The 14,031-nt window shown below is 34.1% G+C and overlaps 1 protein-coding gene across 2 annotated transcripts; it reads right to left on the reverse strand.

Annotated features, from left to right (window-relative positions):
- Positions 1 to 385: 385 nt before the first annotated feature.
- LOC141690318 (uncharacterized) lies at positions 386 to 13,598 on the reverse strand. Of its 2 annotated transcripts, XM_074495064.1 has the most exons (14): positions 13,347 to 13,596; positions 11,442 to 12,122; positions 10,651 to 10,857; positions 10,232 to 10,543; positions 8,899 to 9,023; positions 7,489 to 8,661; positions 6,376 to 6,517; positions 6,113 to 6,272; positions 5,806 to 5,969; positions 5,340 to 5,425; positions 3,747 to 3,846; positions 3,219 to 3,280; positions 1,866 to 2,025; positions 386 to 1,068 (listed from the first exon to the last, which is right to left on the reverse strand). In XM_074495064.1, the coding sequence occupies exons 1-14, from the start codon at positions 13,530 to 13,532 to the stop codon at positions 892 to 894; spliced, it is 3,735 nt and encodes a 1,244-aa protein (XP_074351165.1). In that variant the 5' UTR covers positions 13,533 to 13,596; the 3' UTR covers positions 386 to 891. The 2 variants fall into 2 exon arrangements, with proteins under 2 accessions (XP_074351165.1, XP_074351166.1); XM_074495065.1 differs by lacking the exon at positions 386 to 1,068 and having other exon boundaries at positions 1,888 to 2,025; positions 3,747 to 3,812; positions 13,347 to 13,598.
- Between the last annotated feature and the right edge of the window lie 433 nt (positions 13,599 to 14,031).

Here is a 14,031-nt window from a genome sequence, read left to right on the forward strand (position 1 = left end):
CTTAATTTTACGAAAAGATAGACATATGCGTATTTTGGCTTGCCAAGAATGTTCGTTCTCTTGTAAAAGTGAATAAGGATGTTGACAGTGCAAATTACCAGAATGTTGACAGAGTGCAAATTACCTAAACTGACACTACAATGGATATTAATAGCAAAAGTTTGTCTGGTTAGAACTCGTATTAAAATAACAAAAGAAACTGGGAAGTATCACCTGGAAATTGGGTATATCAATCTTACATATACTGGATTTGCAGTATATATAGTATCATAATTGAACAGAAAAAAGTTCATAGAGTTTGAAATTCTGCAGTGGAATGTGTGCCATATCAATACCCGGTAAGGGATGAAGTATAAATCGAACTATGGAAAGACGAGGCAGAAAATTTCGACAAAGCTCACATATATTAGCTCTCTACAATAACCAACACCACCACTAGTCAGTAGTCACTATACAACACATTATGTGATTTCAGCTGCATTAGTACAGAATAACAAATTACAACAAACCATTACATATGTTCACGATCACATCCCTCACTATGAGTCCTGGCCATCACTTTGGTATGGGTTTACAAACAAACTGTAACAAACATCTTATACATATAGACAATCATTGTAAAGTTTACATGATCAAATCATATCACAAACTTGCATCTCTACTGAAAGAAAGAAAATATATTACTTGCTGGTAAAAAAATATCCCAAACTAAAACATCATTTGAAGCAGATGGAAAATGGTCAGCAGGCTTGAGATGTACCTTTTGTAGCATGCATCACTGATATCGAATAATTAGATGATCTCAACCAGCTATGGTACGTAAACCCACTATATACACTACCCCTTCAGAATCCTGCTCAGTATCTCACACAATGACTCCATGCCATATATTTATACATAGAAAGCGAGGTGGCCTACGTCTTTACCAATTACTTCTGTGTAGTAGTCGTTGTAATTAAGACGGTCCCAGAAACGAGAAAGGCTGAACTCCCCATGTTTTGGTGACTTGAGATAGCAGATATACAGCTCCTTTAGATTATAATAGAACACACGCTTTATGTCAAGGACCTGCACATCAATAGCAACATATTTAGTAATGGTACTTTGGATTATTATAGAACACACGCTTTATGTTAAGGACCTGTACATCAATAGCAACATAATTGATTCCTTATCCGATATAGCAAAAGAAAGCAATGATTTACTAAATGAATAAACGTTTAATAACTTCTGTATTCCTTATAGCCAGGGCAATTAAATTATTCAGCGAGAAACTGGGTACCAATTTCTGTGTGTCCTCTCTAAACTTTTACAGAAGTCACTTGACACTAGGTTTACGAAAGTAACACTGCAGCTTGTATGACTTGCGCATGTATACTACTTTGCCTTTTCAAGATACATGAGCACATAAATTTTTTTATAAACAAAAGTAAAACATTTGATTGAATAAAAGTCAACATTTATATTAACCAGTACCAGAAGTTCAGTTACAACATTGTCCTTGGCCAATACGCAAGGTTTTGTGGAGTTCATCTACTTATGAAACAATTGAACTCCACTTACAAAACAATTCAATTTATTTAATTGAACTGACGCCTGACAACATTCTTCCTCTGAAACTCTCCCTTTCCAGTTACTTGACCCAAATCAATTTTCTGTAATTTTAAGAATATGATCCAAGTCCAGCTAAAGAGAAAACTAAACCATGAAAGCAAACATCATTAGTTTAAGATGTTTAATATTTTTCATAATTAAATTTGAATAGTGTACAGTTTACAAATACTGTAATCTACTCGGCTCTAGTATCTCTACACATTCTTAATATATGGAGAAAATTTAAAGGAAAGCAAGATGAGAAAAATCACCTGGGAAATGTTGGTCTTCGAAAATTTACTCGAAGAATCTTCATTTTCAACTCCAGTTTGCCATGTGCTTCCAGTCAGACAGGATCTAAAATCTAATGCACATTGCAAAATGTTTTGGATGATACTAGCTACACCCGCTGTTTCATCAGACAAGAAACATCTGCAGAATAATCACTGCATTATAATCTAATCATCATAGTTGGCATAATTTTTTAATTAATTATAAATATTCTCTAGTCCACGAGCAAGTTGCTAGGAAGAAAGCAGAAAAAGTTGACAGCCCAACGACTATTATGTAAGCTTTCACAATGACAATAAAATAAACATTTAAAAAGGGAAATAAAATTTGTGTTATATACTAATAGTCCAAAAATAATTTATTGTAAGTTGGTAAATGTTGATACCAACATTAATTTTCAATCATTTGCCTTTTTTTATTTCCTCAGGAATTAGAGATAAATTGATTTTAGGCAAATATCAAATGTATGAAACTTCACTAGATGCATCAAGTCCTAAAATAGCACACGATAAAAACTGTGGCATACAAGCATATTACGTGCCGTTTGCAGAATTGCATGGAAATTGCTTTTAGCAAAGACATAATTAGCTTATATCCCCACTATCTTGCATTACCTTTAATGCAATTTGTCTATAATGTAAATTTAGAATTTTTACAATAAATGACTCGAACATTTTCATTGCGTAACTAAAGGCAAACCAAGGTATTACTGAATCAGCTGGACGCCTAGGCAGTAAGTCGCTCTTGTCGGTCATCCAGTTATATGCAGGCCTTTGTATATATACTATGTACAAAACGACAAATAATTTAATTTGCTGATAATGATCATATTAATGTAGGATTTTTCTACGTTTTAAATAGATGAAGTAAGCTTTGTTCACTTTCTTTAAAAACAATTTTAAAGACTCATCATTAATTTATAATGGCTCAAGTTATATAATGATGCTGCTAAAAAACGAAAACAGGCAGTCAAATTTTATGTTAGAAAAAATATAAACATATATAGCTGGCTGTCTAATTTGCCTAATGGATGCCTAGGCAATGCCAAATTTGTCTAATGGGCTCCTCGAATCCAGTAGGCCTATCCCAGCTCTTCAATATCACGACGTGTTGGACACCTATTCATATTTGATTGCCTTTCCACCTAGGTGACGCCTAGACAACTATGAAGTCTTAATTCAGTACATAGCTTGTTTACTTCACACTTCACAGTTCACATTCAAATTTTACTTGGTACATTGCTACTGACCATTAGTAGACTCCTGATTAATAATATCAGGCACTTAGGTATGTGAGTGATGTGTATGCGACTAAAAACAAAGATGTAAACTTACACATTGAGTGAATCCTTAAGATAGGACATATGCACCGACTCAAAATCCATCATATCTTTGACCTACATTCAGAAGACCAAGTTAGTATTAAGAGCTAAAAGAGTAAACCGCTACTAGTTATTACTAATGCAAAATGAGCATGATAAAGAAACTAGTTGTGCCTCAGACCTCCAAATAGATATTGCAAGGAACAAATGATAGGCAACAAAATGGTTGCAAGGCATCTTATGTTATTACTGTGTAACAAAGAGGAGGTTACACTCAATTTCCCTGGTTACATTTTTACAATTTTGGAAAATTTACGGAACAGATTAAAATTATAATCTTCAAAACTGTTTCATCCCTAAATGACTTCAAATTTATTACTTGTTCTAATCTCCTCATGATAATTGATATCCAACATCCTGGATCTCAAATCACTAAATCAGACTTAATTTATCTTTTTTAATATTAACACGTATGCAAGAAAAAAATGATTTTATTGTAGTAAGACAAGGGAATGATCAAAACGAACCCGAAGTAACAGACCTGATTCTTAAGTGAGTGCAGAAACTTGCACCAACACACATGAGATAGCTGTGACTGTACATATTGCTGCAATGTTGTTACGAAATGATTAACTTGCTGCCTGATATACAATACCGGAAAATAACTGTTAGCAAGTGAGACATGAAGATATTTAGTAAATTTTGTCACAAGAGGGATCTAACATTTGAAAGTAATAATGACCGATCAAATAACAATAACAAATCCCCAGTGGTTACTTTGTATCTACCATAGACTTCAATTAAGACAAACATTTACAACTTTGTTCATTAAAATTGACATAAAAGCACCCGACTTAAACCAACTAGTTATATCGTTTTATACACAAACCCCACGAGCAGGAAACTAGTTCATACTATTTTTATATTATTATCTGTAGATATATGTGTATTGCCTATTTAGGATATTCAAGAGCCTAACGCATAGTAATACTTATGAATCAAGATATTTAGATTCATGGAGTTATCAATTACGAATCTAGAAAATTAGTAGAGTATGTTTCCCTTCATTTTGAATTTTTAATAATTCTTTAAATTGTAAGATCTTTATTTTTAAACAATTGTAATCTTCGTTATCTGAGAGTATAATAATCATGAATTAATGATTATTAGATAAAATTTAGGTTTTGCTTGTGGCTCTAGTCTCTACTGATTTTCTGCACAGAGTATTAAACCTTGCCCTGCATCAATTTACTTATTTAATACAACTTCCTATTATATATACATTCAAATCCAAATTAAATCCTTCCGAGGCTTGGTCTTGAACACCACTATATCAACAATAGTGGAGTCAACATTACAGACTATTAGCTCTAGATTCCCATAACTAATAGGGTAAACATACAACTACTTAGATAAAAATGGTTTTGTATCCAGATAATTAGTAAATGACATTTTTAATACCCCTTTTATATGAACTCAAGAACATCATGTAATGATAACAAATATAATTAACTAGGATTTATACTGACTGAGCATCACTGAAGCCAACTAACCCAAAAAGAACAGCAAGGACCATAAAGCAGAAGCAAAAAAGGGATTTAACTGTCTTCCGATACATAAGACTGATGTTATAAGCTTTTGAAGGTGGGCGTGGAAAATAGTCATACCAGAGTTGTGTCAACCAAATATCAACCTCAAAATTGTTTCCTACTTTTTGATGGAGCTTTCAATTTCTAAGGAGGGGAGGCTACGTAGATAATCCTCGCCGGGTGAAGATAAGTCACCAGAATATGACAGCATAGGATATTCATACAAGACTCCGCAGTAGGCTAAAGGACACTTTAAGAGTTTCTAGTGAAATAATTTAAAGGACGTGTTTTTCAATTAACTTCGCATAATGCTGTATCTTGCGGATTGACTAGGCGTAGGCATACCATCAATGCATATAGGTAGATACAATAAAGTGCAAGATGCTTTTCACTGGTATATTATGTTTAACTTGAGTTCAGTATATACATAGCATACCAGACTTTTTGCAAGTAAGATACATTAAAACAGATTATAATGTAAACCTAGCTTTCTGGAAAATTAAAATGGCAATTGGGAAAGACTCGTATGTAAAATCTTAGTGCACCTCAGTTTCATAAAGATATTGAAATGTAAAACTTTTGATTTATGTGATCCAGAACCACCATTCTGATTGATACTGTGCATGTGCTCCTGTAAATCAATAAGGGTTAAAATGCTTAGTAACTCCAAAACTGAACAGGACATTATTTTCTATATGAATAAACTTAAACCGGTAAAAGTAATATAAAGCCACACCAAATACTTGCAATATATACAAAAAAGATGGATATTTATAATGCTCCTTTTCAAAATTTTAAAATAATATAAAATGCCTAAACAAAAAAAGGTATAAGAAGCTGGTACACACAATTGGTAGATACTATGCTAAAGACTAGAGTCAAACTAATGTAATAAAAACGTAAAGCAACCATCTCACTTGTATAGATAAATGTATTACAATAGCTGTTTGGTCATTGTATTTACAAAATTTCAAAATTGACTTGCATAAAAAAGTTTCGGAAAGCATATACCTTCACAGAGCACCATGCTTCAGTTAATGAAGACAGTGCCAGCTTTACTTGTATCAGAAAACTAAATATCTCAGCGTATATTTCTAAAGCACCGGATGTCAAAATGATATTGACCGGCCAATCTACTCTGTAACCCAAACCTAAATAATTGAACGACTGTATTCCTGCAAAAGTAAGCTTACATTTATAAATAAGAACGTCAAGTTTAGAAATAAGCATATTAAGCGCAGCCAGTGTATGATTAAATTAGAATGAATAGTGCAATAGATAAGAAAAAACAAAAAGTTACACTAAACACTATATGTACCAGCTGAAGATGCAGAAAGCGACATTTTTTCCTCTTTTTTTATGTAAAAGTATATCCGGTCTCTATAACTGTCTCTCTCACATGAAGACCTCTGAATAGACAACTCAAGTAAACCCTGAATTTCTGATATTCTTTTATCTGCCCCTGTATCATAAAATTTCTGATATTGGAGAAACAAAGGAAAGCAATCAGAGGTGTTTTTTATCACATAAAACAAAAAAGAAAAGAAACAGTTTAGGGCAAGTCCAGAAAAATAGACTTACATGATGCCAAAGAGACATTACAAACAAATCTGCCCAATCAGCTAATTCCATAAAATGATACCTGCGCAGTGCCAATAATTGTCCCTGCAAATCAAATCCTTCTTCAAGAACCTTGATGGTCAGCTTGCTCACATATCGATATCTAGCAAAGTTTAGGACAGAAACAATATTGATGTGGCAGCTTCGGAAAATAAATTCATGATATATATCATGGTTGTCACAGCGCTCGACTAGCCGCCGACTAGTCGAGAATGGGTAGTCGACTGGAGTAGTCGACTGATGAAAAATGGATAAACTTTTCAATTAGAAAAGGCGAGAGGATAAACTTTCTTCCAATAATTGCAAGATAATCAAAGATTGTTAAGGTTTTGGTGAGAGCAAGCAGCATAACTAGTGTTGTGATCTCTGATAGGGAATACCAAAAGTTAGGCAATTTGTGATATTAAGATATTCACATATCCAATTTGAGCAATGATTCAATAGAGATAAAGATAGAATCAAAGGCCAAGATTTCCATCAAAAACCGAAGCCCAACGTGGTAAAACAACACAAAAAATGTTCAACAGGAAAAGGTGAAAATCTTTTTAGTCAGAAGGTGCTCTGGCATTGGTGTCACATGGTTGATGAACCACCAGAAGAGCTACTGCCCATCTTCCTTTAGCCATTGATGGACAAGCAACTGTTAGAAATGTAGCTAGGCACCCTAACAATTAGTTTCTCTTTTTTCCAGCTTAACTAAATAAAATGGAGAAGGATTCATCCGGTCTCAGGATTATATACCTCTGGCTGTGTTTAAACTCAAAATAGAACTACTAACCCTCTTACTCATAGAATTTCAAGCCAGCTGTAAGCCCAAACATATCATACTTCTCGTAGATATAATCAGATAAATATTTTCAAGATACATATAGAGACCAATAAAAGCTAAAATACAGACATACTACACATGCGACCACACACACTTAACCATGAATCAGCTAAATTGTCGGGTACCAAGATAGGAATTTAATTAGCCAATCGTACGATACAGAATCAGCCTGGTAACATAAGAACTTGTAATTAACTGCATGAAAGTAAAATGCTGTATAGTACACTGCACCAAGATAAGGATACTGGAGTAAAATCTCCTCCAAGAGGCATTTCTCAATAACAAAATCCAAAGGTATATCAAGCGTTCCTGTCAAACCAGTTTCAAAATCTCTGCCAGTATTACTATCAATGTTACAAGAACTACTGAGCAGACTCTGCCAACCACTCCCGCCAGTAGAAGTTGTTTGAAAAACATTTTCTCGAGCATCCTCTGTCCATCGTGGAGAGCGATCCATTTCAGATGACCTAACTAGGAAAGCACCACCTTTATGGCCTTCTTTCTTATTTACATCAGCTGTGCTACAGGCAGCAGATGGAACAGGATCAATAGAAGTCACAAGTTTAGTTTCAACTTTCTGTCTCGGACTGCCAGGTGACTTCGCTATAGGTAGGCTAAAAGGATTTTGTACAGATGTAAAGTCAAAGGAAGATAAACCTCTTTCGAATTCCCTAGAGCCCTTTTCTTCAGGCATGCAAGTCCGGTAATTTAAATTATGCTTGGTCACTATTGGGTTGGCGCAGAAAAACTTTGAATTATACTTGACCTTCCATGATTCTGAGCTAGATAAATCTGGTAAAGTATAAGTTCCAATTAAATGTTGATCCTTAGTTATGTTTTCGCCGTATCTAGATGAAGTCACACTACAGTTTAAAGCAACTTCATCTGTATCTTGAATGTTTCTATAGTCCACTTCCAATCCACTATTACGCACATCTGCCATTTTTTCAGCTTTATTTTCTTCACTAACATGCTTACAAATATTTAGAGGGGAACCTGATGGGGAACTTTTATCATGTTGCCTTTCACAATCATAAATTTCAGATATCCATGGATAACTCAAAGCTTTTAAATCAAGATGCAAAGAATAATCATCATTATTTGTCTTATCATACTGACGATGTAGAAAGTACATATTTGGGTCCTTCAATTTATAAGTTTCCTGATCAGTTTCCACACTGAACAACAGTTCATCTTTGGAAGGTGTATGCCGTGTGATACTGGAAGAAAAACTCAGTGCAGATAAATATTGTTCCTCGAGATTGACAAATTTATCGGGAGTCTCAACCGACTGATCAAACTGATCTTGCTCTTCAGAGCTAGCAAGCGATGAACAATCAGAAAAATTGAAGGGCACCTGCACGTAAGAATTCTCATCTGCCATGCTAGACGCCTCAGAATCCAGAGCACCATCTTCCCTGAAGAGTAAAAAAATTAACACTAACCGCACAAACAAACCAATAAAAAAATTCCTTACACAATTTTTGATATTAGAATGTCAATGGTCTTTTCTGATTTTGGTAAGACTGATTATCTTAACTGCTTGATGTGCACTCATGCTGCTAGTCAAACAGTCAGGCGTGCATATGCAGAAGAAAACCCATTTTAAAATTAAGTAAAAGAGAACAGCCCAGGGTTGGAGGGAGAGAGCATACAAGTTTTGTTTATTTACAGTGTTTGAAGAAGTCGTTATATTCTCATTCCATACAGATGATATTGGAGTATCTTGATTTCTTCCACCAATATTAACTGATATAGGTGCAGTTCCACAATGAACAACCTGCATAAAATACAATACTTTATATAGAAGATGTAAAGATAGCTGAAATAAACTTTATTTCAAAAAAATGCAGGTGCCAGAATTTACTTGCAAAAATATATAGAAGCTGGCTTAGTACGACTTCTCTAGTCGAATTGACCAAACTTAAATCAAGATATAATTTGTATTCCAAAACATCAAACTAGGACAGAAGACATCACATGATCATTCAGAAGAAATTTTATCACAATAACCTCTGTTATGCACGCATCATCCCCTTTCAAGGCAATCTATGCTAGCTACTGACTTCAACCCAGATAACTTCTACTTTCAGAAATTCCAATCAATTTTTCTGATTTTTTGGATGAAATCGAAAATCAAAATTTGAGCATTCTTTACTTCATACAAGATACAATTGTAGGTAGTATCAATAGTTTGGAAGACTTCTTATGAGGGGTTGTACTAATCCTATCTGCCAAGCTGATGGGGCCTATTTGGGGTATGTAGAGAGTTTCAGGAACTAATTCAACTCACTGGTTAATAGATCTAGAATTGTTGGAGGGTCATATGCTTCCGCCTTTTAAGTGAACTGTTTAATCGTCATTAGCACAACCCGACTGTTTAGTTATAGGACTTAGTTAGCTGACAATGCACATAAGAACTGAACAATTTGCACCAGATTACCAACTATTATTGTAAGAACCTAGCTCTGTACAAATCTTTAAGCAAATCATATATTTACCAAGAAAAAAACAATGAACAAACACGAAATGACAAGATGATTGATACCAAAAAATTCCCACAAAGCAATGGACAATTTCAATTACGGACAAAAGAATTCGTATAGTACATCATGCGATGATGTAAATTAAAGCATACACAAAAAAAACTTTAAAATGGTTGTTTGTTTGTTTTTTTAAAAAATACTTTAAGAAGTTTGTTAAAAGTATGATTAGTTAGAAAAGTACCGAGTGGAAACAAGAGCCAACAAAATGCCTACAAACAAGGAAGTCATCAGAATCCCAGCTTGCACTACTACATATTGTAGAAGCATAACAAATAATAACTTAGAAAACGAAAAAAACACTCATGAAGGAAATAGATTTGCTCTCTTTCACTGATGAAAACTAGCATGTTCTACATGTAAATGCCAGAAGTATATAATCAAAAACATGGACAGAAATTGAGCGTCTATTAAAGTCAGAGAAGCATACATATCGAAGACTGACCTGCTGATATCTGAGATCTAATTTCACTGAAAGCCTTTGAAGTTTTTCCATCATCTGATTGTGGCAATTGTTTCTTAAAACCACCATAGATTCTAAATCTCCTTTATTAAAAGTCAGTGGAGATGAATGAGAAAAAAAATCACTTGAGGAACCCCTCAAAAAGGGAAGAAACTCCTCGTATATATTGTCCCCTGCACCAACAGTATTAGACAACTCAAGCACTTTCATCAGCACCTGAAGTTGCTGACCAGCTCTATATAGCAGAACTAATATTTCTTTCAAAAAACAAGGAACAGCAACTTTGTCTTGTTCCTGGATGTGAGAATTTAGGTAGTAACATCAGTATCCAAGGGATGAAGAAAGGCACCAACAAAAAATTCCGTAAACTGAAAGCAGCATAATTAATCTGTATATATTACCCTGATGGTGGCTAATGCAAAGTCGGCAGAGACTCCACTGCTGCCCATTTTATAGTGCAGCAGACTGTCAGGATATTCCACTATGAACTCATTATAAGGATCACTAAACTTGGCTTTATAGATCCAAGATCTAATGAATTCAGAGTATGGTTCAAATGATCGAACAAAAAGAAATTTGAGCACCCCACTATGCGCGGGGCCAGAGACCTGCAAGACATGCACATAATCACTCTTTATGCATTAACAGAAACAAAACAGCACTGATTTAGAGAAATACACAGAAAGTTACGGAACAAGGGCCATGTATCCTTTAGATTGAATAAGAGTATGAGACAGCAAGTAAAATATCTAATACAATTAATAAGATATCTGATTTACAATCTCTTAGCAGTCAAGCTGAATGTACACTTTCTGCTGATTAAAAAAAGACTACTAATTTTTAGGAGGTTCAAAGAAGCATGGTATAACAACTTTATAGTTTATACGCACCCTTGAATGTTGTTAATGAAATATTAGGTAGTTCCAAACAGTGGTAAATGTGGTATTCACATTCCCTGTAGGCAGTCATGACTACATGAGTACATACTTGACAATTTTGTCTAGTACATACTCTACATAAGTACTTCGGTGGAAAACACTTCTACTTCTAATGCAATGGTCAAAAACAATTTACTGAATCTAACAATTTTGAGAAGGCTGGTCAAATGGTTACATAATAGAGAAGTGAATTGAGTATATAACATTATAAATAAAACACTTAAAAGGAACATGAAAATAATAAACAAGCAAACCTTTAGCTGGCTATACAAATACGTAAGTAAATTGCCACCGATAGGGAATTCACTGAACTTTGTTTCAATAAATGATGCTGAAAGGCAGAGATCAATATCATGTAACTTGCAGAGGTTTCCTAAAACATCAATCTGAGTCCGTAATCCCTCTGTGTGCAAGTAAACCTCTAAAAGTGTGACTTCAGAATGAGCAACACTTGTGAGCAGGCCTGCTCTAGAAGAAGCACTCGAGGACATATCAAAAGTTTTTGACAAACGTCTCATGACCGCAGATGCATGCAGTGTATCGAGAGCAGAGGTATAGCCTTCTAGGATCTTACCAACAGAAACCGCAAATGCCTGATTAACAAGACTGTACAGAGGACGTTCTCCGGATTCCCACAAATTATTGTCTTCAAACTTTGAACCCTTCTGTTCTTTTAGATCTCTGTCAAATTCAATAGTTCTGAAATAATAAACAAACCGGAGAAGTTGATAAACTATATAGCCTGACCTACAAATAGTTTTAAGTATCCTTCCTAAAGCAACTGTACTCAAAGATCGATTCCAGAGACTTGGGATTCGATGATAGGTCCTGTCAGCTGGATCAGAAAAGAACACTGTACAAATCTTATCGATACTTTTGAGAGCAGATTCAACACCTTGCAGTGCATTAATTGCCAATCTCACCAGACTAGCTTCCTGTATGTATGCCGTTCAAAAAGAATAAAAACAATTAGGAAATGAATGAATAGACATGATTATGATTTTAAAAATAATATGTGAAAAAGGGTACTCAGCAAAGACACGTAGCTGCAATAATACTTGTCTTTGTACCTTTACTATAAATTTAAATGTACTACATTTCAACAAAGACACATAGCTGCAATAAAACTTGCAAACAAATTTCAATAATTTTATTGACATTCACGGGCAATAAATCTATACCTTGTGTTTCAACAATTACATATACATCGATAGTGTATATAATTAAATATAAATCATCCAATATCACAAAGTATTTTAAGTTCATAATCAAACATAGTTATGATTTCCTCATTATTTTCTGATACTTTCCCTAGCTGATACACGCAAAGCCATAAACAAACTCTAACAAAAATATTTAACTAAAATTTTGTTCTAACGTCAACATACACAACATAGACACATACACATATATCAATTACAACGCGGTTATAAATTTCTTAGTAGTTTAAAATCCTAACCTAGGTTTAAGCTCCATTCACAAATCACAATCTATATATCAATTACTCATTTTAACATTTACACACATACACGCACTTATTTATGCATACACATCAATATACATCATACGTTATCTCTATTATATCAAGACCTAGAAAAACACTACATTACAGAGGTTACTAATCTATTAAGTATTCAGTTATCATGCCAAAGTCCAAAATTTTCAAGTATCAATTCATTGAGATGTGAACTTACGGATCGAGTATACATTAATATATATTATACATTATATCTATTAATTCATCGAGTATTCATTTATCGTTATACAAAAGTACTAAATTATCGAGTATCAATTCATGGAGACATGGACTTACGGAGAGAGTACACAATGATATAAATGTCCTCTATTATGTCTGAAAAGTACTAAATCATCGAGCTTAATTAATTCAGTGAATATCAATTCATAGTGAAGTGGACTTACGGAGAGAGTATATTCACTTTGATATGAAGTACACATTGATATACATTATCTCTATTAAATCCCCAATATGCTAAATTATCGAGATTATTAACTTATCGAGTATTGATGAATTGAGAAGTGGACTTACAGAGAGAGTAAGCAGTACACATCGATATACATTATCTCTATTAATTCCAAAAAGTACTAATTATCGAGATTATTAATTTATCGAGTATTAATTTATTGAGAAGTGGACTTACGGAGAGAGTAGAAGTATCATACAACGAAGAAGATTGAAGAATTGAGGAGTGGATTCTAGAAGGTCCGCTTTCGGAAGGGATCGATTCCCAAGGTCTAGAGAAAAGAATACACGGCGGATCTTGTAGTTCTACGTCGTCGTTTAAGAAGGTTTTGAACCACCGTTCTGAGCTCTGATCAATAGCCATCGGGTGATGATTTTGAATTGAAATGACGAGCCCTGTTAGTAACTGAGTGGTTTAACCTAGATTTTTAGGCGGGTTTCCAACAAAAAATGACAAAAATAGTCTATTTTTTAAGAAAAACAGGCGTTCCGAAAAAAAATCAATTTTAGTGGATTGAATTGCGTATCCCAATATTTATAAGATATTCCAAGACTAGTTAAGAATTTCATATACGTCATACTGCAATCGCGGTTGGATATCTCATATAAAGTGAATACTCCACTAACAGTTGGGTATCCACTTGCTAAAATTGGCCAACTTTTTAGAAATTTGTCATTTTTGTTATTTTTTTATAAAAATAGACTAAATTTGTCCTTCACCAGATTTTGTATCTGGGTCTCGGTCACATAAAATATTGGGTCCTGGTCTCGTCCGTGTGTCTGTTGAATTGAAAAAATACTCATATTTTGGATGTAATTCATCAAAATATCCATTTTAAAAGCACATGACTTAAAATATTCAT

This window comes from Apium graveolens, chromosome 10 (genome assembly GCF_009905375.1).
Source record: "Apium graveolens cultivar Ventura chromosome 10, ASM990537v1, whole genome shotgun sequence".
Taxonomy (NCBI): Eukaryota; Viridiplantae; Streptophyta; class Magnoliopsida; order Apiales; family Apiaceae; genus Apium; species Apium graveolens.

Bases quoted from the DNA above. Each gene is read 5' to 3' on its own strand.
- LOC141690318 (XM_074495064.1), bottom strand. From the start codon at position 13,532: ATGGCTATTGATCAGAGCTCAGAACGGTGGTTCAAAACCTTCTTAAAC. The intron at 10,858-11,441 runs GTTTGCTTGTTT...CATGTCTTGCAG, and splicing joins ATTTGTATAGCCAGCTAAAG to GTCTCTGGCCCCGCGCATAG. The intron at 5,426-5,805 runs GTATATGCTTTC...ATTGATTTACAG, and splicing joins AAGCATGGTGCTCTGTGAAG to GAGCACATGCACAGTATCAA.